Genomic DNA, 25,265 nt, shown 5'->3' on the forward strand with positions numbered 1-25,265 from the left:
CTAGTTACCCTACATTGTGTTTTCAATACTGCCCACCACCCTATTTGCAGAGTGCCTGTTGCCTTAGATAAAGCATTTTGCAGGGGGAGGGGAGTGGGGGGGGGCTGCAGGTCACTATGCAGCAGAGTCTTTTCTGGGCTCCCCACTAAGTATACCCCCTCAGTGGAGAGATTCTCAAGCAGTTGGGGGGTCCTACAGAGTCCGTAAAATTCTGGGGTTGTTCCCTGGTACCATTTAAGCTTCTGTCTGGGAGAGGCACCGCCTGCTCGGTTCTGTTCCGCCAGTCCTGTTGGGCTGAGACTTCCTGCGATCTCCTTGCTTCTTACCGACCACCATCCATTCCTCCAGCCAGTCCCATGCCTCCTCTGACGACCCAAAATGCCAGATTTCGCCATCTGCCACTAATGGGAGCCTAGCTCGGAACAGCATCATGTATTTTACTTCATTGGCCCATAGCGCTTTTTTGATTTCCTGTTGGAGCTGCACAAGGAGGGTAAAATCTGGAAAGAAGCGGATAGCACTGTTGTCCAGTTGTAAATCGCTGTGGAATCTGGCTGCTTACAGGATGACGTTGCGGTCTTTGTAATTCAGGATTCTGGCAATAATCGTGTGCAGCAGTGCCCCCGGTTTTGGGGGTCGGTCTGGCATTCTGTTCACTCTTTCTACTGATAAGAAGTTAGAAGTTGTTTGAGTTTGTTCAGAACCAGGTCTTACACAAAGAAATCTGCGCTAGGGCCCTCCATGCCCTCCTGTTACACCCCCCCCCCCCCCACCACCACTCTCACATTGTTTCTCCTGGACCTCCTTTCCTGGTCCTCAAGTCTGGCCTCCATCTCGTTAGGCATTGGGTATTCACTTTAAGATCCTCCCTCAGGACTCAGCTTCTGGCCCAACCTGGTCCCACCATTCGCATGGTGTATTTCTCTAGGCCATTTGCTTGCGCTAGTTTTGTGGTGCGGCCCTTAACCAGGGCCCAGGCTGCCTACCCGATCGGCCATGCCACCTCCATTCCCCCTTTTTTCCCTGAATCAGGTCACCTCAGCGGAGTCTCTTGGCACCGTCCACCATCTTGACTCAGGCCGCAAGGGAAGGTCTGGCCTACATTCTCTGCCGTCGGATTACAGGCAGCCCACAAGAGACAGCCTAGTGCACCACAGTGGGCCAAGAACTCAAGGCTATCGATGTGCCCTGCTTTCTGGCAGGATTATTGTCAGATTGTGGGGCTATACACTCAAGGAGAAAGCTCGCTCAGCTATCTTTTCTGGCGGCCAACTCCACCCCTATAGCTGGAGTTTTATGATTTGCGGCCACAGACAGCATTCATCTATAGGGGAGTATCAACTCTGCAAATTGGTGGCAAGTGGGTAGCTCTTTAATTTGCTTTGAACCTCTCGTAGTTCAAGGTAAAAACAAAATGATGTGCTTTCCTACAGTCAACTTTAAGTGCATGAGGGTAGAAAGATCAACGGGGCTTACGTCATCGCCTTAAAGTCAGGGACTAACCACTACAGGCAACATGAGTGAAGGTTAGTCACTCATTTGTCTGTGACAATATGGAAAGGGCTTAAACTTCAATTTATGGGGAAAGGTGGTATTGAAAAAAATATATAATTTCAATGACTTTGAAAATGGTAAAACTCAAAAAACCCAGGAAAATGAAGCTTAAAGAAATTGAGTGATCAACAGCATATCTATTGATCTTATTCGCCATACCCATAAATGCCACACGCAGTTCAGGATGGCACAACTGCCCCACTTGATACCGATGAGCTGCCTTTGGTGAAGGACTCCAGATCCAGACAACAATGTGGGGAGAAACTTTATAAGAGATTGGCAAGAAAAGTAATTATTTGAAAATTAACATACTACTACATATTTATAATGGCGGCACATACAACAATCTGAATTACCTTGTACCTGCACTAAAAGATGTCAGCCTAATTGTATGATTTTTTTTTTTATTCACTTGTAAAATTTTTAATTTTAAAACTCTCTGTCTTGCACTTTAAAACTTTAGGCGCTATCTTTGTTTCTTACAATTTACTGTGTTAAGACATTTATATTATAATTAAACTTAATCGTTGAGTTACCCTCAGGTGTACATTCATTGGTAATTTTAAAGAGCCTGGAAAGGAGGAAATAAGTAAAACCTGTAGCCAGCAGTTGACACAGCTATTCAAAGGAGTATGTGGGAACACCTTGATTAATCCCCAAAGCACATTTTACTACAATGTAAAAACTGTCTTGTACTAAAGCAATAGCAAACTGAAGAACAAAATAAAATATATTGCACCTTTATTTCTGGATACAGACACTACACACACACCATACTAAAAACACACAGTGCCACATTTAAATTGCACCACAATACCTTTTCACAATCTAGGCAGTGCAACAGCCCAAGATAAAAATAAAAAAAAGTTTGGTAATTTTTATTTTTTATTATAATTCACATAAGCTAAAAACGACGGACAAGTGTTATGACTGCTCGGAAGGAATCCAGTATAGACTATCAAAAACCATATTAAATGCATACCATGAACCCCCAATCCAAAGCACAACTCTTATCCTTCCAACTCAAGAACACCTTATCCTCTCCCCCACTACTAAATTCCCAACAAAAGAGATTTTCATTTGCGGTACAAGCAAGTAAATAGAACAATGGGCAAGACAAGTAGAGATATCAATGTGGAATATTTAAGCTTTCCATTCACATGCCAGGATTCAGACTATTTGTAGGACAGAATGCACAGTTCAAAAAAAAAATTCTCCCCCCAAAAAAATTACAAAACAAATCACATGCTTAAGGATGAAATCTTTCGCCAGCACCTAACATTTTTAACCTTAGCATACATTTCTTAATGGTACTAAAAGCATAGATTTCATCCAGGTAACTGTGTGACAGATTATACAACATAAGGCACTGAATGGAAGCCAGTGTCCCAAAATTGAGAGAAAAAAACGATTTTTTTTGTTTTTTTAAGGTGATTCGTTACAATAATACAACTAGCATTTTCACACATATGCCCCGATTATATTGGTTCTGCTCCAGCTGTAGCTGCATCACAAGTATACCAGCAGTATGCTTCTATAACTAACGTTGGGTGTTATTGAGTGGTGGGAGTGAGGGGGTGGAAGGACATTTTTTAAACTCAAAATAAGCAGCACTCATCAACCAGGATTCTATTCACCTCCTTCACCGGCTAAATGAAACAAAATCTTAGTGCTCAATGCACATCAGCATAACGGAAATAAGGATGTCTAGCACCTGAGCAGAGCACAGAGGTTATGCGATCCCTTCCACCTGATCTCTGAGTCACTGCACCAAGAAGAGTTCAAAGCAGCATCATTGAGCATTAAACACTTATCAAATCAAATGAACTTTTGCAGCTTAACCCACTAGGGTGTGTCTGCTTGCATCACATACTATTTTAAGGAACTGGTGTGAGAAGGATAAAGAGCAAATCAATCTAAATGAGTAAAGGATCCCAATGAGCCAAGTTTGAGCATTCAGAAGGCAGCATCAATAATTATGCACTGTGAGCTATATCAGGTCACTGTGTTTTTAGCTCTACCACAGACCATCCACTTTTCATAAAAGCTAGGAAACAAGCTGCCTAAGAAACATACAATTGAAAATATCGGATGCTTGTAAGTAGAGACCCACAATATGACCTGAGAAATTTTGCTACGTTAAACCATGATTTTTTAATTAGAAATCCTTCTTTGTCCCTGCAAACACAAAACGGCTTTATGATTATCTCAAATCTTGGAGCAATGGCAAAATTCAAATTAAGTGCTACATTCCTCCTACTTATCAAGCAAATAGTTTGACAAACTTGTACCTATGTATTTTGTAGCAGGCACTAGTTGTAGGGTAACTCTTGAAATGGTTAGCAGTTAATCAGCACTGCTTGTTCCTTGGCGTGGTACATGAAGAATGAGACCACAGTAAAAAGCCTGAGTTCATCTGTCCAGCAGCACTACTTCCCCCACGTGTTCACCTCTCACTACATTAGTACCGTAAGAGGATATTAACTTTTTCATTCCATGGGAATGTTGACCTTGTAGACTTCTAGAAAATCACTCTAGGAACATTCTGGTCTCCGTAGATGTACATAATGCTTTTGATGTGCATCTTCTTTCAAAGTTAGACTTTAGCAGCTATTCAAAAACCAAACGTGATGTAGAATCGTCAATCTGCATTCAGAATGAGAAGATTCAGGGTATAAGTTGTTTCCTAGTCCATAGAAATCTTAAAAGAACTGATTCTGGAATTTCAACTTAAAGCCCATATGTGATTATATGAACCAACAATTAACCATATTTGCGCTGTCTGCCTTAAAGCAAATTTTAAATGCATTTACTGCTTCCTTTTCCTAAGATGAAACTGTACTCTTCTTGCTACAGTATAAAGTACTAGTGGTAAGAATTTTACCGAAATCACATGGTAGAAAGGCAATTTCCCATTTGCCCAGTCCCCTTTACAAACTCAAATTTCATTAAAATGATGGGGAGAACGTAAAATGTTGGTGTAAATGGAGGCAGGAGAACATAAAACAGCTTTCCCTTGGACCACTTCATCAACTCTCATTGTCATTCTGCTTTTCTGAGTCCCAGTTGTCATTTTTAGATGGCACTGCATGTGAAGAAGCAGGGGCAACCGTACTTCTCGTTATGGGCTGTGCTACGTTGAGTTATGTTTCTGAAAATAAAGTGGCAGGGAAGGATTCAGCCTAATTGTATGATTTTTTTTTTTTAATTCACTAGTAAGATTTTGAATTTTAAAACTATCTTGCACTGTAAAACTTTAGGTGATATCTTTGTTTCTTACAATATACTGTGTTAAGACATTTATATTATAATTACTTTTAATCGTTGAGTTACCGTGGAATTTTACAACTGAGTATTAAGAAGTTAGCATTTCCAATAGAGGAGTAAACATCGTTTTTGAGCCTCACTATTTGGATAAATGTCATCGTATAGGTCTCAGTACACTGTTGTATCAAATGAAAATTACTTCTATTTGAAATTTCTGAACAAATGGAAATGCGAAGGGTTTAAGACAGTAAGGGGTGCTTACAAACAGTGCATGTGCTCTCGCACATAAAAAGCAAGTTTAAAACAAATCCGCCCAACCTATACGATGGGCAGAGCATGAACTACTGGGCAGGGATTCTCAAAAACCCAAATGAGGAAAAGAAAAAGAAGAAGGTTCATGCTATAAGGCTCGTAAAGTATCTGTTCCTCAAACTGCAAACAATCTTGTGGGCGAGATCGCTAATGAAAATAGCAACTGATTAAACAGAGGGAGCATTCCATAAAAACGTTTATTTACAAAGCTGGCATCCGTACTGGTTGGTATAATTAATGCGATGTTTTAATAACGAATCCTCGAATCAAAAAATGTGTTTCGGGTGACAAAGCATACCATGAAATGGAATATGTATCAAGCAACAGTTTTCACTGAAGCATCTCAATGTTCGCACATTTATTCTTCCTCTCCTATCAATCCTTCTTTCCTTCCCAACATGAGAAAAAGCAGTACAAAAACACTGCAAACCAATTGAGCCTTTCGTTGTACTCCATCTTCTAAAGGAAAACGGCACTCATGTCCATGACAAATGCGGTCCAACATAAATACCCATCACCACGTGGCAGGCATTAAATTGAAGGTCACGCCTCGTGTCATTCAGGGATGGATGTTACCCATTTTAAAAGTCCTTAACCCAACTAAGTTCCCGAGGTTTCCAAATACTTGGTCTGCTCATCTTGTTTTTTCACATGTACTACTTCATAAAAATAAAAAAATGTTCCCGAGGACATCATATCTCTCTAATGTCTTAAGAAGTCTCTACCCCATCGATCACTTCACCTCTCCCTGTGAGAACACTACCAAATGTCCCCATCACATGAACACATTCTGGATACACACATTCTCCTAAAACTTTCAGCAAAAGCAGGCAAATCAGAAGCCTCCGACCAGTTTGTTCTGTCTTGCTCTACTCACCAAGACCCAACGCACCAAATTAGAGAACACAAGAGACCACTACCATGCAGTCGTGAATCTACAAGACACCTTCTTCTGAAAAAAAGAAAAGGGGGGGGGGTGTATGTTTTAAAGGGGCCTGGTAAGAGATCAAGTCTCGCAATTATGGAGCTTCCATTTCACGTCTTCACGCTGCCACGGAACTCTAGATGAAAAATAAACGCATAAAAGGTAAAACACTTTTTTTCCTTTTATAAACTTAAGAGCTGCATTTTTCGCTTACTCCAAATGCAGTTACTTAAAACAAAATAAAAATGACGGGTTGGTTTCTTTTCCTTTTCTCCTCATTTCCTTGGTGGGACATGGGGAGGTAAGAACCCCTTGGTTAAGAGTCATAGTCTTCCTCGTCGTCTTGTGCAGGGACCATTGGAACAGGTGCTGGCACAGTCAGGGTGGGCGTGGCAAAGGACGCATGAGTGGGCATGGCCACAGAAGGGTGGGAGCCAAAGTGCATATACGGCGCCGGAGGGCTGAAGTCCCATGAATGATAAAGCAGCAGCCATGTAAAGAGAAAGGAGAGAAAAATAAACTAAACAACATGATAAAATCGCTTAGTCAATCACAACTGAAGTTTACTTAAATTATGCAGCGGGCACTACTGCAAGTAGTGCATTACACAGGCCTGATGTAATATAAAGCTAAGATCGATAAACAGACCAATACTTCATGGAATGTAAATTGCTGCTAGATATTCTAGGTCAAGACACAAGTACCCTCTCCCACATACCTTAATACAGGCATTGTTCAAGCGGATTGGTTAGAAAATGGTAGCTCAAAGTTTTTCCTGGTTCGAGGCTCTGGGCTTAGATTAAATTGGATTTTATTGTTCCGTAAATTCTAGGAGGAAAGTTATGGCACAAATTTGGTCAGGGAGGAGCGTTCCGATTGAGTCGAGCTTGAACTTCAAAGGATCACTACCCCTGTTATGAGCTAGGTGTTCTAACTGTGTAGTAATGAGCCGGCTAAATATAAATGGAATACATGGATGCTGCGCGTGTGAAGCTGGAAATGTCTGTGGGCAGTGGGAAGGGAATCATAAGGTAAAATGTGAAGTTTTGAAATGTCAAAATTATTGGCTTGTGAAATGGAAAGGTGCATTGAGGGAAATGTATTTGCAGTAGTTGCATTATTGTAATTCGCTCAACACCAGCAGGCCACACAGCACACATGTGGTGTTAAACACAACTACAACAATTTTGCAGCCTTTGATATCACGAATATCACGTAATAAGTATGTGACAATCCGTGTGACGAACTATCAAAAGCACAACAATTTGCATGACAGAATGCTTATAACCCATGTCGTAACTGAGTGAAGAACATCCTAACTGTCCCAAAAGAATAACATTTAGCATGACAGTTCACAACCACAAGAAAATGTATAATAGTGTTAAAAAAAGGATTCTTTAAACAAAATGAAATTTCTAATTTCGTACACATCCCACAGCCACTGTGCAACCCATTCACAAGCCGCTATACAAATAACCATACCATGGCCTACCATACTCCATTGGTAAGGGACTTATGTATCAGAAAGATGTTTTTTCAATGGTTCTTTTTACGCTGAGCTATTGGAATTTAGTGGTTGAAGAGATGAAGGGGTTGAGCTGCGTGCTGTTAAGAAAATTAAGAGAAAAATGCGGGGAAGAGAGATTTAGGGGCCAAAGCGGCAGTGAATTACATTATTCAGTCTTTGAAGCTAAGGAAGTAAAGTGTAATGTAATGACAAACTGCCAAAGGACAGTGTGCTTTTTCGCATGGGGGAAGTGAAGGAACGAGGTAAACTATCAATTTCTTCAGTACACAGAATAAAGCCAAAAAGGAAATATTTCTGTGAGTTATTTTTGTGGGAGAAGAATAGATGGTCCAAAAACAGATTATTAGTGCCAGCGAAAAGCTTCTTGGTGACTTGGTTTCAGTTACCTGGCAGAGCAAAGAATGACAATATTTGCATCAGAACTTACGAGTGACCACAAGTTAGGATATCAGACAACCAGTACCCGTTTTATAATTTTACTATATCAAACGATCAGTAATGCATTTTACTTTGTAGATTTTATAAAACATTAAACAATACCAATGAAACAATACACGTCCAAACAATTCACATTATCATCACATTGAGTAACATTCTATGGAAGACAGTTACTGGTAAAGCAAAACATTTTACGCCATCCTAACAATTTTAAGATTGCTACAGCAATTATTAAATAAGAAATAATTCACGTAATAGGAATGCATTCATTCCCGGTTGATCCCAGCACTAACAACAACCCAGATTAAACAAGTCAACAATCGCAAGCATTTCGAAAGATTCAGGGTAGGGGTTGATCTGCCAGTCTCTTGCGATCTGGACTGACTGGTAAAGATTCTTGTTTTCTCAATCTGCTGTGGAAAGCCTGTATTTGCTTTTGATAAAACTGACCATACATCTGATGATGGGAGTGACAGAGCTGATATCTATAATAATACTGACATCATGCTTTTTGTACTCTTTCCCTATGTAGTTGAAAGAGCTGCTGTCTATGCTTCACAAGACTCCAAGCAAACGAGCTTTCTGTATCTGATTTTCTACCATGATGGGTTCTGAATATTTTCTGAATAATTATTTCCCATCTGCTTTGCACTCGGAGTACGAAAGACAATACCCTAATTCCGGCCACCTTTCTGAATCATGTGGTTGCAACATCCACTGATGCATTATTACTGCAGCTAGTGCTCCTTTTAGAATGTTCTTTGTTTCCAACTTTCAATGTTCAGGCAAATTAGTCCAGGAGAGTTGTAATGTCTGATCAGATTTGCCTAACATACTGACCTACTGCGGCTAACGAGTTATCTGCTCTGCCAGAGGTTGCACCAAATGCAGAAATCCTTTTCCACTTTTATCTTGGTGCTTACCATCTTTCTCTCTGTGGGGATGCACCACAAGGAGTTGAACGAATTATTGATCTTCGCTGTGCAGATTACATCATAACTAAACTGTCTCTTGGCTGTCTTATATTTTTCATATCGTTGGGGGACCACCACTGCAGGATTCTGCACAACCTTTAGACCCTCCTTTCAAATATGATCAATAATAGAGGTTGCCCCGATGAGGCAAAGGATATTTTGATTTTTGTTAGTTTGGCATTGTTGGCTTCTGCTTGTACAGAAATCTTTTGTAATACTCATCATAAAATCCCTTCGTTTCAAAGCTCTGGGCAGTTGCATCATGGATGGGTCTGACTATAATTCTTCCTTGTAATATGATTCATAGAGATCCATCGATGGGATGTAAATGATTGACATCTGCTGTTCTGTGGTCAGGAATGGTACTGGAGGAGTGAGGAATAATATAGCCTTAGAACCCGCCGTAGCGGGCTCTACTGGCTATTAAAGGCCCGCTCCCCGCATTAAATGCCCGAGCCGAAGGCGAGGGCATTTAACAAGGGAGAGGGACTTTAATAGCCAGTAGAGCCCGCTACGGCGGGTTCTAAGGCTATTAGAACATTCTGCCACTCAGGGCAGAATGTTCTATTAAAAAAAAAAAAATGTTCACGGAGCCCGAGGGGATTAAAATCCCCTCGGGCTCCGTGAGGCTTTGTTCACAGCTGTTGCTGTGAACAAAGCGAACATTGGAATGTTGGCGCTGCGGGCTTTTACCGGCCAGTAAAAGCCCGCAGCACTCCATTGTTTTCAATGGAGCCCCCAGCATTCCAATGTTCTAATAACGGTTCACCACCCTTAGGGCCCTGTTTCATTTTATTTTATTTTTTCCGGGCAGAATTATAGAGTTTTGAGCTCAGATCTCAAGATTAAATGGTCCGTGGGTGAGCAACTCTTTTACACCAGCTTTAAAAAATGTGGATATACTCTATTACCATGAAGAGATGAAATAAATGAATATTTAATGGGAGCCACGGAGGCTTGCTTTGTTTCATAATTGTCTATTGGATGAATACTTTAAAATCTGATAGGCTGGACGGGGTTTTTTCCTTTGATACTTGGTTACAATACTTTAATTACACTTCCTTATTAAATTTATTTTTTGAATTTCAGTGTTTAAAATTGCAGGTTGAATTGACAGATCGTCCTCCTCTTAGTGCTTTAATATGGGCATTAGGCCAAGATGTTTTCAAATTACTCAATTATTAGATGGAAGATGCAACAACATTTCAAGTTAACTGGTACACCCTATCAGCCTTAATTATTTAAAAGCAGCTTCTGTTTGAGTCTTAATGTTCGATATTCATAATCGAATAATGTAATCTTAATTTTCCATGTATCATAAATTTAGGCATGGCACTGCAGTACAGAATATAAGAGTTCAATAACCTGCTTTACGCACTTAACGCTGCCAGCCAGTCACTGGTCACATTTTAAACTTAGTATAAAATAGTTAGTGCTTAGTATAGAATGGTTGTGTGAGGGCTAAACCTGCCCTCACACAATGCAGTCTCCAACCCCCTGGTGAGTGTCTGGGGCCTGGCCTGGGCAAGGCAGGATTTCACAATAAAGAGAGACGTTGCTTTGAAGTAGTCCTACTTCAAAGGAGAAAATGGGTATAAGAAGGGTACCCAAAACCACAGACTTTAGAACACTTCTGGAAACCAAAAGGAACCTCTGCCTGGAGAAGAGCTGAAGAGCTACCCTGCCTGTGACTGTCCTTTGTGGAGCTATGCTGCAGTTGCTGCTTCTGCCAGAGTAAGAGTGCAAAGACTGGACTTTGGGTGCCTTCCATCTTGTGAAGATCTCCAGGGGCTTGATTTAGGGCTTGCCTCCTGTTGTTTGAAGTCTCAGGGACAGCAAAGGCTTCTCTCTGCCAGCACCTGGAGTCTCTGGAGAGACTCCTACTCTGCCAAGTGGCGCCCATCCAGTTCCTGGGACCCTGAAAGGAGAAGCTGGCAGCGTAAGAGGAAGAAATCCACGCACAGAACGCCGTGCGGGGGAAAAGATCGACGTGACTCTGATCTGCGGCTGAAAAAATCGACGTGCCTCCGGCTTCGCGGCTGAAAATAGACGCTTGTCTGCAACGCAACCCGAAGATCGACGCCCGGGGCTGGAGAAACGACGCACAGCATCGCTGATGGAGACTGGTGAGATCGCAACCCGTGCTGCGTGGTTTCCAGACCATCGTGTGGCTGGATTTCGGATGCAAACACAGCTGGCCGTGTAAAAATGACGCAAGGCCTGCCCTGACCAGAGTGTGCTGACCGGATTGACGCATCGCTCTCCTGTGGAGAGAAGAAACAACGCGCCCCCAACCCGATAAAAGGAGAAACAACGAGAGGTCTCGCTCGTGAGTGAAATCGATGCATCGCAAACCCTTTTCGACGCACACTCGCCTGAGCAGAGTTATTTTTGACACGCCCAAGGTAAATTTTCACGCTAACAGTGTTAGTGTGTGTTTAAAATTACATGAAGACAATTTTTGCATTTTCAGTGATAACTTGACTTGTATATTGTGGATTTGTCGTTTTGGTCTTGTTTTGTTTAGATAAATATTTCTTATTTTTCTAAACCTGTGTGGTGTCATTTTGTAATGTTTTCATTAAGTTACTGTGTGTGGTGGCACAAATACTTTACACCTAGCACTATGAAGTTGTCTACTGCTCGTGCCAAGCTACCAAGGGTTTAAGCAGGGGTTAGCTCAGGGTGATTCTCTTTTACCCTGACTAGAGTGAGGGTCCTTGCTTGGACAGGGGTAACCTGACTGCCAACCAAAGACCCCGTTTCTAACAACCTTGTTACCAATAATTGGAATCAGACAATGGTTTACACTATCTAAAGACAAACTCGGGAGCCAAATCTATGAATCCTTAGGCATTTATAGCACTTCACCTTAAGTTCAATATCTTCACAATACACTATTTCTTTCCTCGTTTTTTTTTTTTAGCTTAATAACAGTAAGGTTTTTTTTTTACTATATAAACTTTTAGGTCTTACCTACAAGCATATTTAGCATGTGTATTGTCCAAAGACCTATTTTGCAAAATACCAATATTTATAGTTGGCTCTCAGTCAGTCTAAAGTATGTCACTAGTTATCTTTCCATCATTTGTGTGTTTGTTCTTACCCTGGAGCACATCATCTTTACCAACCATTGATTGGGGGGCTTGTGTCCTTACACTGCTTTAAAAAATATTTTCTCCTATTATCAGACCTCCATGGACCGCATGTGTTTTCATGCAACTCCACAATTCAGCTCTTCTGCTGCTCTACAGTGCACCTGAAGTACTTTCCTGTCACTCACTGCTCTACTGAACCGGCTTAGTTTTGAAAAGGGATTTCAATCTTGCTTTCATCGTCACTAATGCAGTCATCTGAGCTTCCAACTTTTCTTCTTCTACCTTTTTATTTTCAGCCCGACCTGTAGTTTGTCATCTCTTCCTGTGCAAAATGTTTGTTTATTGCAAGAGGTATCATAAATCAAATTATGTACAATGTTTTCTCTTACTGTACACATCAGCTTGGCTTGTGATTTTTTGGTTTTAAATTTTAGTTACCAATTTGGATTGGTAACTAAAAAGATTAAAAAAATTAGCCACTTCAAAAGCATTTTTTTTTACATTTCTCTAGCCATGCATTGTTAAACCATATGTGAGATCTATTAGTTTTTGCAATGCTCGTTTCCTTGTGGTATAGGCTCTATATGTTTGTTCTACTTCAATGACTGCATTTGCGTAAAAAAATCTATATTGGTTTGAACTATACATTGTGTGATGTTGCCTTTTGTTACTGGTGAGCTCTCATTTGCTGGTAAAAGAATTGGTTTACCTTCCTGATTTGTCTAGTTTTCTCTAGATAATGCATGATTGCCCTACGGACGTCAGGCGTACCAAGAGCCTTTTCTGTTTGTTTCTTCAGTTGCAATATTGCGAGGTTAGAGCTTGTAGCTCATTTAACCCTGCAAAGTGATGTATTTGCTAATAGGAATGCTGTTTTTAGTGGTATTACCTTGTGTCCTACTTTATGCAGTGGTTCAACTCTTTTGTTCAATAACTGTTAGCAACAGGTTAAAGTTTCACATGGGCCTTGGTGCAGGTCCAGGTGGTGCAATTCTCTTTGCTCTTTCTAGAAATCTTTTGATGACTAGTGTACTGAAAAAACATCAACCTGTGTTCCCTCAGACATGCTGCTATGAATGACAGAAGGACGTTTACCTAAGTCCAAGTTTGAGTTTCATCTACAAGATAAGTTAGGTATCCAATGACTGTGCTGATCCGTGTTGAATTGTCAAGGAGGTCCTCTTTGTTGCACCACAGAACATATCTTTTCCATTTAGGGGCATAGCATTTTTTTGTGCTTGGTCTTCTGGCTTCTCTTAGAACATCCACGGGTCTCTTTGGAAGACCCAAATGTCAAAATTATAAGTCTTCAGGAAACGTGCTCCTAGACAGATGCTGTTTGGATCCTTTTAAATTTGCAGGAGGTCCTGCAAGACAGGGCACTTTATTACTTGTCCTTGTGACATCTCTAGATCAGAGAACCATGGTCATCTTGCCCTTGGTGGAGTCTTGGGGAACAGTCTGCCCTTGTTTATTGCTAGCAATATCAGTGGTGATACGGGGGGGAAAAAAAGCGAAAAGTTCTATGACCAGTTTATCAATAGTGCAGTCGTCTGGGACGGCTGGATTGGGTACAAGGATGTCAAGTTTGGCATTTTGTGTTTTCTGGTGTTGCAAATGAGTCTAATTTGCAATGGGCCTTGCCGCATACTGCATTATTGTGCTGCAGCCCAGCTGTATACTGTGGTGAAGTAGTCCATGTTGAACTGTGAAAAGAACTGGTGAGGAATGGATCATGCAAAAGTGCGAGGACCCCTCATGGACTTAGGTTATCTACTTTGTCTATTAAACCAGACTAACACTCATCAGTACCCCAGTAGTCACAGCCCTCAAAACTTGGTAAAGGTATGTACAAGCGAGGGGACAGGTGCAATATCCATCACCCTTGTAAGGAAATGCCTCCTTGGCATGGTTACCCCCTGACTTTTTGCCTTTGCTGATGCTATGTTTTTAATTGAAAGTGTGCTGAGGCCTGCTAACCAGGCCCCAGCACCAGTGTTCTTTCCCTAACCTGTACTTTTGATTCCACAATTGGCACACCCTGGCATCCAGGTAAGTCCCATGTAACTGGTACCCCTGGTACCAAGGGCCCTGATGCCAGGGAAGGTCTCTAAGGGCTGCAGCATATCTTATGCCACCCTGGGGACCCCTCACTCAGCACAGACACACAGCTTGCCAGCTTGTGTGTGCTGGTGAGAACAAAACGAGTAAGTCGACATGGCACTCCCCTCAGGGTGCCATGCCAACCTCACACTGCCTATGCAGTATAGATAAGTCACCCCTCTAGTAGGCCTTACAGCCCTAAGGCAGGGTGCACTATACCATAGGTGAGGGCACCAGTGCATGAGCACTGTGCCCCTACAGTGTCTAAGCCAAACCTTAGACATTGTAAGTGCAGGGTAGCCATAAGAGTATATGGTCTGGGAGTCTGTCAAACTCGGACTCCACAGCACCATGAGGGCTACACTGAAAACTGGGAAGTTTGGTATCAAACTTCCCAGCACAATAAATGCACACTGATGCCAGTGTACATTTTATTGTAAAATACACCCCAGAGGGCACCTTAGAGGTGCCCCCTGAAACCTAATCCAACTACCCGTGTAGGCTGACTGGTTCTAGCAGCCTGCCACACTCGAGACATGTTGCTGGCCACATGGGGAGAGTGCCTTTGTCACTCTGTGGCCTGTAACAAAGCCTGCACTGGGTGGAGATGCTAACACCTCCCCCAGGCAGGAGCTGTAACACCTGGCGGTGAGCCTCAAAGGCTTACCCTCTTTGTTCCAGCACCACAGGGCACTCCAGCTAGTGGAGTTGCCCGCCCCCTCCGGTCACGGCCCCACTTTTGGCGGCAAGGCCAGAGGAAATAATGAGAATAACAAGGAGGAGTCACTGGCCAGTCAGGACAGCCCCTAAGGTGTCCTGAGCTGAAGTGACTCTACCTTTTAGAAATCCTCCATCTTGCAGATGGAGGATTCCCCCAATAGGGATAGGAATGTGACCCCCTCCCCTTGGGAGGGGGCACAAAGAGGGTGTACCCACCCTCAGGGCTAGTAGCCATTGGCTACTAACCCCCCAGACCTAAACACGCCCTTAAATTTAGTATTTAAGGGCTTCCCTGAGCCTAAAGATTTAGATTCCTGCAACTTACCGAAGAAGAAGACTGCTGAGCTGAAAACCCCTGCAGAAGAAGAAAGACGACACCAACTGCTTTGGCCCCAGTCCTACCGGCCTGTCTCCTGCCTTCTAAAGAAACCTGCTCCAGCGACGCTTTCTCCAGGACCAGCGACCTCTGAATCCTCAGAGGACTGCCCGACTTCCAAGAGACCAAGAAACTCCCGAGAACAGCGGCCCTGTTCAACAAAGACTGCAACTTTGTATCCAGAGGAGCAGATTTAAAGACCCCTGCAATCCCCGCAAGAAGCGTCAGACTTGCAACACTGCACCCGGCGACCCCGACTCGACTGGTAGAGAAACAACACCTCAGGGAGGACCCTCCGGCGACTCCGAGACTGAGTAACCAAAGTTGTCCCCCCTGAGGCCCCACAGCGACGCCTGCAGAGGGAATCCCGAGGCTCCCCCTGACCACGACTGCCTGACTCTAAAATCCCGACGGCTGGAAAAGACCCTGCACCCGCAGCCCCCAGCACCTGAAGGATCGGAACTTCAGTGCAGGAGTGACCCCCAGGAGGCCCTCTCCCTTGCCCAGGTGGTGGCTACCCCGAGGAGCCCCCCCCCTTGCCTGCCTGCACCGCTGAAGAGACCCCTTGGTCTCCCATTGACTCCCATTGGAAACCCGACGCTTGTTTGCACACTGCACCCGGCCGCCTCCGCGCTGCTGAGGGTGTACTTTCTGTGTGGACTTGTGTCCCCCCCCGGTGCCCTAAAAAAACCCCCTGGTCTGCCCTCCGAAGACGCGGGTACTTACCTGCTGGCAGACTGGAACCGGGGCACCCCCTTCTCTCCATTGAAGCCTATGCGTTTTGGGCACCACTTTGAACTCTGCACCTGACCGGCCCTGAGCTGCTGGTGTGGTGACTTTGGGGTTGCTCTGAACCCCCAACGGTGGGCTACCTTGGACCCCAATCTTAACCCCGTAGGTGGTTTACTTACCTGCAAAAACTAACAATACTTTACCTCCCCCAGGAACTGTTGAAAATTGCACTGTGTCCACTTTTAAAACAGCTTATTGTGTTTTATGTAAAAAGTATATATGCTACTGTGATTATTCAAAGTTCCTAAAGTACTTACCTGCAATACCTTTAAAATGAGATATTACATGTAGAATTTGAACCTGTGGTTCTTAAAATAAACTAAGAAAATATATTTTTCTATAACAAAACCTATTGGCCTGGATTTGTCTCTGAGTGTGTGTTCCTCATTTATTGCCTGTGTGTATGTACAACAAATGCTTAACACTACTCCTTTGATAAGCCTACTGCTCGACCACACTACCACAAAATAGAGCATTAGTATTATCTCTTTTTGCCACTATCTTACCTCTAAGGGGAACCCTTGGACTCTGTGCATACTATTCCTTACTTTGAAATAGTGCATACAGAGCCAACTTCCTACAACCCTACACTCCCATCCATTACAACCCAGCCCTGGCATGGAGGGGACGTGGCTTTGATAAGCGGCAGGAGGGCAACTGCCTGATGATTTCATATATGCACCGAAGCACAATCTCTGCACTATACATACTCCTCCTAGGGCGGGATAGGCCACAGTTATGGAAACATAACCAGGGGTGGGAACATTCCTTAGACATACAGAACACAGCTAAACAGTGTGGCAGATCAAGCAGGGAGATAAACAAATCTTCCATGTCTACACTGGGGAGAAAAATTCACTAAACTGTCTGGTATGGATGGCATTACACTCACACAAGCTACATCGTATGTATCATAATGCTTCCCCCGTGAGAGACTGTGGCGTCCTTAGGGATCTGGTTAATTTCTGGCGAGTGTGCCAGATGGTGTGCTCCTTAGGGGAAGAGGTCTCTAGATGCCTACATGAAGTACTGACACATCCACTGCCTTCCACTCTGGAGGGGATGCTCCTAATCCTGAAGCTCACCACGCTGACAGCAATGACGAGTCACAAATGGCACCTAAGCCTCCAGTGCATGGTAGCATGAAATGGACAATAGCTTATAAATGGAGGAAGGCGAGCGCCCTCCGTCCACCCAGTAGTACCACAGATTATGGACTCTGTTGCCCATGGAATGCCTGACGGGTACTATGAACGGCACCCACTTAATTTTTTTTAACTTAAATGGAAAATACTCTACGAGCAACTTAGCAGCAGCCTCTCTAATATGGCTTTACCGCCAAGCTGGAGGGCCCTGGGTTTTGGGTGCATTAGGTCCGGACTGATATTGGGGAGCTGGTACCATGACCCCGGACCAGGCTGAATAGGTATGAACTGCAGAAGTAAAAGTGGGTTACTGCCAATTGCGGAATTGGGGGGGAGGGACAGGGGGGTTAGGGGAGAGATCTACTCTGCAAGTTGGGATGCAGCGTATGGGGGTGGGTGGGGGTCAACAAGGGGGCAGGGGGAACCCATTTATTTTCTTGTTGTCACGCACTGGGCTTGGTTATGATGCCTGATGCCTGTTAGAAAATGTTAAATAAACAATTGTGTAAAGAAATGGCTCCCTGTTGCAGTTACCCCCCACTTTTTGCCTGATACTGATGCTGACTTGACTGAGAAGTGTGCTGGGACCCTGCTAACCAGGCCCCAGCACCAGTGTTCTTTCACCTAAAATGTACCATTGTTTCCACAATTGGCACAACCCTGGCACCCAGGTAGGTCCCTTGTAACTGGTACCCCTGGTACCAAGGGCCCTGATGCCAGGGAAGCTCTCTAAGGGCTGCAGCATTTCTTATGCCACCCTAGGGACCCTTCACTCAGCACAGACACACTGCTTGCCAGCTTGTGTGTGCTGGTGGGGAGAAAGACTAAGTCGACATGGCACTCCCCTCAGGGTGCCATGCCAACCTCACACTGCCTATGGCATAGGTAAGTCACCCCTCTAACAGGCCTTACAGCCCTAAGGCAGGGTGCACTATACCACAGGTGAGGGCATAGGTGCATGAGCACTATGCCCCTACAGTGTCTAAGCAAAACCTTAGACATTGTAAGTGCAGGGTAGCCATAAGAATATATGGGCTGGGAGTCTGTCAAAAACGAACTCCACAGCTCCATAATGGCTACACTGAATACTGGGAAGTTTGGTACCAAACTTCTCAGAATAATAAACCCACACTAATGCCAGTGTTGGATTTATTAAAAAATGCACACAGAGGGCATCTTAGAGATGCCCCCTGTATTTTACCCAATTGTTCAGTGCAGGACTGACTGGTCTGTGCCAGCCTGCTGCTGAGAGACGAGTTTCTGACCCCATGCGGTGAGAGCCTTTGTGCTCTCTGAGGACAGAAACAAAGCCTGCTCTGAGTGGAGGTGCTTCACACCTCCCCCCTGCAGGAACTGTAACACCTAGCAGTGAGCTTCAAAGGCTCAGGCTTCGTGTTACAATGCCCCAGGGCACTCCAGCTAGTGGAGATGCCCGCCCCCTGGACACAGCCCCCACTTTTGGCGGCAAGTCCAGGAGAGATAATGAGAAAAACAAGGAGGAGTCACTGGCCAGTCAGGACAGCCCCTAAGGTGTCCTGAGCTGAGGTGACTCTGACTTTTAGAAATCCTCCATCTTGTAGAAGGAGGATTCCCCCAATAGGAATAGGGATGTGCCCCCCTCCCCTCAGGGAGGAGGCACAAGGAGGGTGTAGCCACCCTCAAGGACAGTAGCCATTGGCTACTGCCCTCCCAGACCTAAACACACCCCTAAATCGAGTATTTAGGGGCTCCCAGAACCCAGCAAGACAGATTCCTGCAACTTACAGAAGAAGAGGACTGCTGAGCTGAAAACCCCTGCAGAAGAAGAAAGAAGACACCAACTGCTTTGGCCCCAGTCCTACCGGCCTGTCTCCTGCCTTCTAAAGAAAACTGCTCCAGCGACGCTTTCCCCAGGACCAGCGACCTCTGAATCCTCAGAGGACTGCCCTGCTTCCAAGAGACCAAGAAACTCCCGAGAACAGCGGCCCTGTTCAACAAAGACTGCAACTTTGTATCCAGAGGAGCAGATTTAAAGACCCCTGCAATCCCCGCAAGAAGCGTGAGACTTGCAACACTGCACCCGGCGACCCCGACTCGACTCGTGGAGAAACAACACCTCAGGGAGGACCCTCCGGCGACTCCGAGACTGTGAGTAACCAAAGTTGTCCCCCCCTGAGCCCCCACAGCGACGCCTGCAGAGGGAATCCCGAGGCTCCCCCTGACTGCGACTGCCCGACTCTAAAATCCCGACGGCTGGAAAAGACCCTGCACCCGCAGCCCCCAGCACCTGAAGGATCGGAACTTCAGTGCAGGAGTGACCCCCAGGAGGCCCTCTCCCTTGCCCAGGTGGTGGCTACCCCGAGGAGCCCCCCCCTTGCCTGCCTGCACCGCTGAAGAGACCCCTTGGTCTACCATTGAATCCTATCGCGAACCCGACGCTTGTTTGCACACTGCACCCGGCCGCCCCCGCGCTGCTGAGGGTGTACTTTCTGTGTGGACTTGTGTCCCCCCCGGTGCCCTACCAAACCCCCCTGGTCTGCCCTCCGAAGACGCGGGTACTTACCTGCTGGCAGACTGGAACCGGGGCACACCCTTCTCCATTGAAGCCTATGTGTTTTGGGCACCACTTTGAACTCTGCACCTGACCGGCCCTGAGCTGCTGGTGTGGTGACTTTGGGGTTGCTCTGAACCCCCAACGGTGGGCTACCTTGGACCCCAATTTGAACCCCGTAGGTGGTTTACTTACCTGCAAGAACTAACAATACTTTACATCCCCCAGGAACTGTTGAAAATTGCACTGTGTCCACTTTTAAAACAGCTAAATGTGTTTTATGTAAAAAGTATATATGCTATTGTGATTATTCAAAGTTCCTAAAGTACTTACCTGCAATACCTTTCAAATGAGATATTACATGTAGAATTTGAACTTGTGGTTCTTAAAATAAACTAAGAAAATATATTTTTCTATAACAAAACCTATTGGCCTGGATTTGTCTCTGAGTGTGTGTTCCTCATTTATTGCCTGTGTGTATGTACAACAAATGCTTAACACTACTCCTTTGATAAGCCTACTGCTCGACCACACTACCACAAAATAGAGCATTAGTATTATCTCTTTTTGCCACTATCTTACCTCTAAGGGGAACCCTTGGACTCTGTGCATACTATTCCTTACTTTGAAATAGTGCATACAGAGCCAACTTCCTACAAATTGTCTTTAGTTCTAACAAATGTTTGTACTGTACTTCATTCCTTGTTTGTTTTCCCATAAGCCCCTGACGTTCAGGGTCCCACACAGTGGGCTCCACATGTCGTGTGGGGTACATCGATGGTGATGGTCATTGGAGGAGTTGGGTGTTACAAGTTCTACATACAGCTACATTTTCATGTTCAGTTTCATGTCGCTACTTACTTCTGAACTTTATGTTCAACAACCACTAGATTCTTCCAGTGCTTCACTGCCTATGACCAGTGAGTCTGTGGCCATTCTTAAATTGGTCTCGTGTAATATAGTATGTTTGACCAATAGAATGCACATAGCCATAATGCCCATCAATTTCCTAAGCTCTCAATGTCAGAGATTGCCCCTTCTGGCAAAGATGAGCTTGCTCTGTCAAAGCCAGGATCCTATTGGTTCTGGGAAAGCTTTTGCCTCCGAGGAATCAAGTCTTGATTCTGAAAAGCCTTTTCCTCATTTGGTATTGGTGAGGATTTTTCCATATTTACAGAGAAGCCTAGTTTGCGCAATATGTGCATGACTAACTTTGTTACTTTCGCATTGTATGAACACGCAAACCATTTTTTAAAAAGCCTTCATATCAAAAGTAAGTACGATAAAAGGATAGTGCAACCTGATTCACAACAAAGTGAAGGAATTTTGTGCTTCTTGTTTATCAGCAGATGCAGACAGGTGCCCTTGAGATCTACTGCAGGTACACAGTCTATCTCGCAGCAGTGGAATGACCTGTTTAAGTGTAGTCATCTTCAATTTTTTGTGGCTTTATTAATTTAAGAATCAGAGATCTAGAATTGGTCTCAGTATCTTGTCCAGCTTGGACACTAGGAAATATACAGAGTGGATTCCCTCCTTTGATTACTTTTCAATTGCGTGTTTGTGCAAGAATTACTATACGTCCAGTTGCATATTTGTAGCTCTTCCCTTATATGTGTTCTGTTTTTAGGTCTCCAATTTGGAAGTGTTTTTTTGAGCTCTATATTGTAAGCAAGTTGGATAATGTTTAGTATCTGTTGAAGGTGATGGCCCTCCACTCCTGGAGAAAACCTTCTACTCAGCCCCCCACTTGTGTTAAGTGTTGGGGCTCTTTCTTAGTGAAGTAATTTGCTTGAAGTACTGTCTTTTCTTGCAAAGTGGCCATTTTTCAAGCCCTGCCTTGAAACGACTCAGTGTCGAGGGGAATTACAACTGTGGTGGTGTTGACTGCTGTGGCCCTGTTTGTTGGTATGATTGTGAGATGAGATTTAGAAGCCTCCTCTTCCTGATGTCTCATTGGAGTAACTCCTCTTCTTGCATGCCCAATGAACGTCATGGCTCCCATGGCCTTTGTGATCAAGTTATACTTTTTTTGTGAGGTTTCTTCGACCACCTTTAGAAAACAGCTGTTCTTTTCAGAAATGAATGATGCAAATAGTTGCCTGCACCATGTGTTTGAACCTAAGACTCTTGGTCATGCATGTCTCCTGAGGGTAGCACAGGTGCATAGTTGCCTTCTTGTCATATATCTTATACCTAACTCAAGGCAGATATTGGAAATGGTGCTGCCCTTAATCAATAGGAGGTCCTTAGAGGAGTGCTTATATTTTTCTCCACCCCTGGAGTTACAGGTTTGCATTTTGCTAGTTCTCTCAATGCCTTCCTTAATTGATCACGAATGCTTTGTATTACTGGGAGGCACTGGCTCTTCCTTTCCAGTCGCAAAAATAGTTTTCAGCAGAAAACAAGTCTGTGATTGTTCTTCCAATTGCACCCCATACTTGTCCATCTTTATCGCCACATTATATATTTCAATGTCATCTGATGGTAAAGTCTTCAAAAGGTAGGTTCATTACACTCTGTAGGAGGCTAGCCTTGTTTGTAGTGGGTACCAAAGGTACTTCCACCTTATCCCAGGTCCAGTTATCCCTCATTAGTGAAATGTAGTCCGTGTCTAGAAGCCAGGCTGTCTAGAGGTAGCTGTAGGCAGAGCAGCCAAGGGTGAACTAGGGACATGCACAGCAATACCACTATAGTCACACACTACCCCCACACATGAAAGACAATACTCAGTGTTACAAAAATAAAGGTACTTTATTTTAGTGACAAATGCCAAAAATACTCTGGAGAATATACTCCCTTAGGAGGTAAGTACAATACACAATACATACACTAACCAAAAACAGGTAAGTAAATGGTCAGAAAATAGTGCAAACAGTGAAAATCACAATAGGTTGCAATGGGCCTGGGGGAACACAAACCATATACTAAAATAGTGGAATGCCAAAGTCAGTTTCCCACTTAGGCAAGTGTAGTGAATAGAAGGGCGCTGGGAGTGTAAGAAAACACCAAAGGTAAGTTAAAAAAAAAAAAAACAAAAAAAAAAAACACACCCCATAGCCAAAGAAAGCAGGAGTAAAACACAGCAAGTTTCCTAAAACACACTAGAAGTTGTGATAGAAGATAATGCAAGACCCAGAAGAGACTGCAAGACACCAATGATGGATTGCGGGAAAGGAAAACCTGTGGAAGAAGGGGACCAAGTCCAAGAAGCACTGAAGAGTTCAGGGAGAACAGGATGCAAAAGAAGAACCACCGGTGAGAACACAAAGTCAGTATTGCACCAAAGACGACAGAAGCAGGGTCCTGGTTGGTGCAGAAGATGTCCCACGCCGGATGGATGAATAAAGTCTGGTTTGCGTAGCTGGATTCTGCCAACAAGCCTTGGCTCATGCAAAACACGCGGTTGGTGGAAAATGCCGCTGCCTCTGACCATGTGGCCTCTACCCAGGAAGGTGAGACGGAGGGGGCTCTCAGCAACTCAGAGAGCCCTCAAAAGACCAGGCAGCGTGCACAGGAGTCCCACAGTACGGGGACAAAAGAGGTGCAAATGGAGGTCCACCCAGCATGACACAAAGGATTCCCATGCTGCCGGAGAACCACTCAGGGAACTGTGTGTCGCAGGATGGAGTGCTGGGGGCCTAAGCTGTGCACAAAGAACTTCTTGGAAGGATGCACACAAGCCTTGGCAATTGCAAGTCACACAGTGCACGGGGGTACCGTCTTAGGTGGGGAGACAAGCTCTTACCTCCACCAAATTTGGACAGCTTGACATTGGGCCTGTCGGAGTCACCTTAGCCCACCACCTGTGTCACTGGACCCACGCCTGTCGTCTGGAGAGGGGACCCAAGCCACTGGTCATCGCTGCAGAGAGGTGCCTGCTGACGCAGGGAAGTGACTCCGTCACTTCACCGGAGATTCCTTCAGTTCTTCGGGTGCAGGCTGAAGACAGGGAGTCCTCGGAGGATGCACAACCTGGAAACTGTTGCAGTTGTTGGCAGGAGCTGAAGATACAATGTTGCAGAAGTCGTCTTAGCTTCTTTGTTGCAGTTTTGTAGAATTCCTGGAGCAGTCAGCGGTTGATCCTTCGGTAGAAGATGAAGTAAAGGATGCAGAGGATTCCTGCTGGAGGCTTGCAATCCGAATCTGAAGAAACACCCAGGGGAGAGACCCTAAATAGCCCTGAGAGGAAGAGGGGTCACCTAACCAGGAAAGCAACTATCAAGAGGGGTTTCTGATGTCACCTGCTGGCACTAGTAACTCAGATGCTCCCACAGTGCCCCACCACCTTGGAATCTAAGATGGCAAAACCCAGGGACACTCTGCAGGAGCTCTGGTCACTACCCCTGGGGTGGTGATGGACAGGTGAGTGGTCACTCCCCTTTCCTTTTTCCAGTTTTGCACCAGAGGATGGGCTGGGGGTCCCTGAACCGGTGTAAACTGGATTATGCAATCTGTGCCCTTCACAGCATTTCCAGAGACTCTGGGAGGATCCCCACCCTACCATGCCTGTAACACCTATTTCCAAAGGGAGAGTGTGTAACACCCCTCTCCTAAAGGAAATGCATTGTTCTGCCTTCCTGGGATTGAGCTGCTCAAGCCCCAGGAGGGCAGAAACCTGTCTTTGGGGTGGCAGCAGCTGGGGCTGCAGTGAAAACTTCAGAAGGCTGGTATGGCAGTCCTGGGGGTCCACTGTGGATCCACCAGAGTGCATAGGATTGTGCAAGCAATACTGGAATCAGTTTTGGGGTACAATTCCCAGTTGTTAGGCACTTTACATGGCCATATTCGGAGTTACCATTGTGAAGCTGTTCACAGGTATTGACCTATGTGCAGTGCACACTTAAAATGGCATACCCGCACTCACGAAGTCTGGGAAACTGGGCCTGGACGATGTGGGGGCACCTCTGCTAGTGCAGCGGTGCCCTCACACACAGGTACTTTGCACCCAGCCCTCAGGGTTTGAAGACCTGATAGGGGACTTATAAGTGACCTGGTGCAGTAAAAATGACTGTGAAAAAGTGCATACACTATTTCACAGAAGCTGCAATGGCAGTCCTTTAGAAGCCTTTGTATGGGCTCCTTATGGGTGGTAAAAGAAATGCCCCAGCCCATAAGGATCCCCTGGAACCCCAATGCCCTCGGTACCTACGTATCATACTAGGGACTTATTAAGGGGGGACGGGCAGAATGCAAATTTGGAGTGAAATACTGAGTTACCAGTATGTAGTGAAAAATTTAGAAACAGAGAGAGCAAGAGCACTGGGGTCCTGATTAGCAGGACTCCAGTGACAATTCAGAAAACAGTGGAAGACACTGACAAGTAGGCCATAAACCATAAGCACTGGGGTCCTGACTAGCAGGATCCCAGTGACAGTCAAAAACACACTGACATTAGGCAGAAATTGGGGGTAACATGCCAAAAAAAGGGTACTTTTCTACATACTCCTCCAGCAAAACAGTGTCAAGGTATTTCCATTCTCCATCTGTGCTTTCTAGATCG

At 44.7% G+C, this 25,265-nt stretch overlaps 1 protein-coding gene across 1 annotated transcript in view; it reads right to left on the reverse strand.

The window, feature by feature from the left end:
- Positions 1-2,278: 2,278 nt before the first annotated feature.
- DRAP1 (DR1 associated protein 1) overlaps positions 2,279-25,265 on the reverse strand; it is a 97,459-nt gene continuing 74,472 nt past the window's right edge. The window contains exon 7 of the mRNA XM_069207853.1: positions 2,279-6,519. Coding sequence (XP_069063954.1) covers positions 6,375-6,519 — 145 coding nt within the window. The 3' untranslated portion in view covers positions 2,279-6,374. The remainder of the gene's footprint in view (positions 6,520-25,265) is intronic.

The sequence above is a fragment of the Pleurodeles waltl genome, chromosome 9, assembly GCF_031143425.1.
Source record: "Pleurodeles waltl isolate 20211129_DDA chromosome 9, aPleWal1.hap1.20221129, whole genome shotgun sequence".
Classification (NCBI taxonomy): domain Eukaryota; kingdom Metazoa; phylum Chordata; class Amphibia; order Caudata; family Salamandridae; genus Pleurodeles; species Pleurodeles waltl.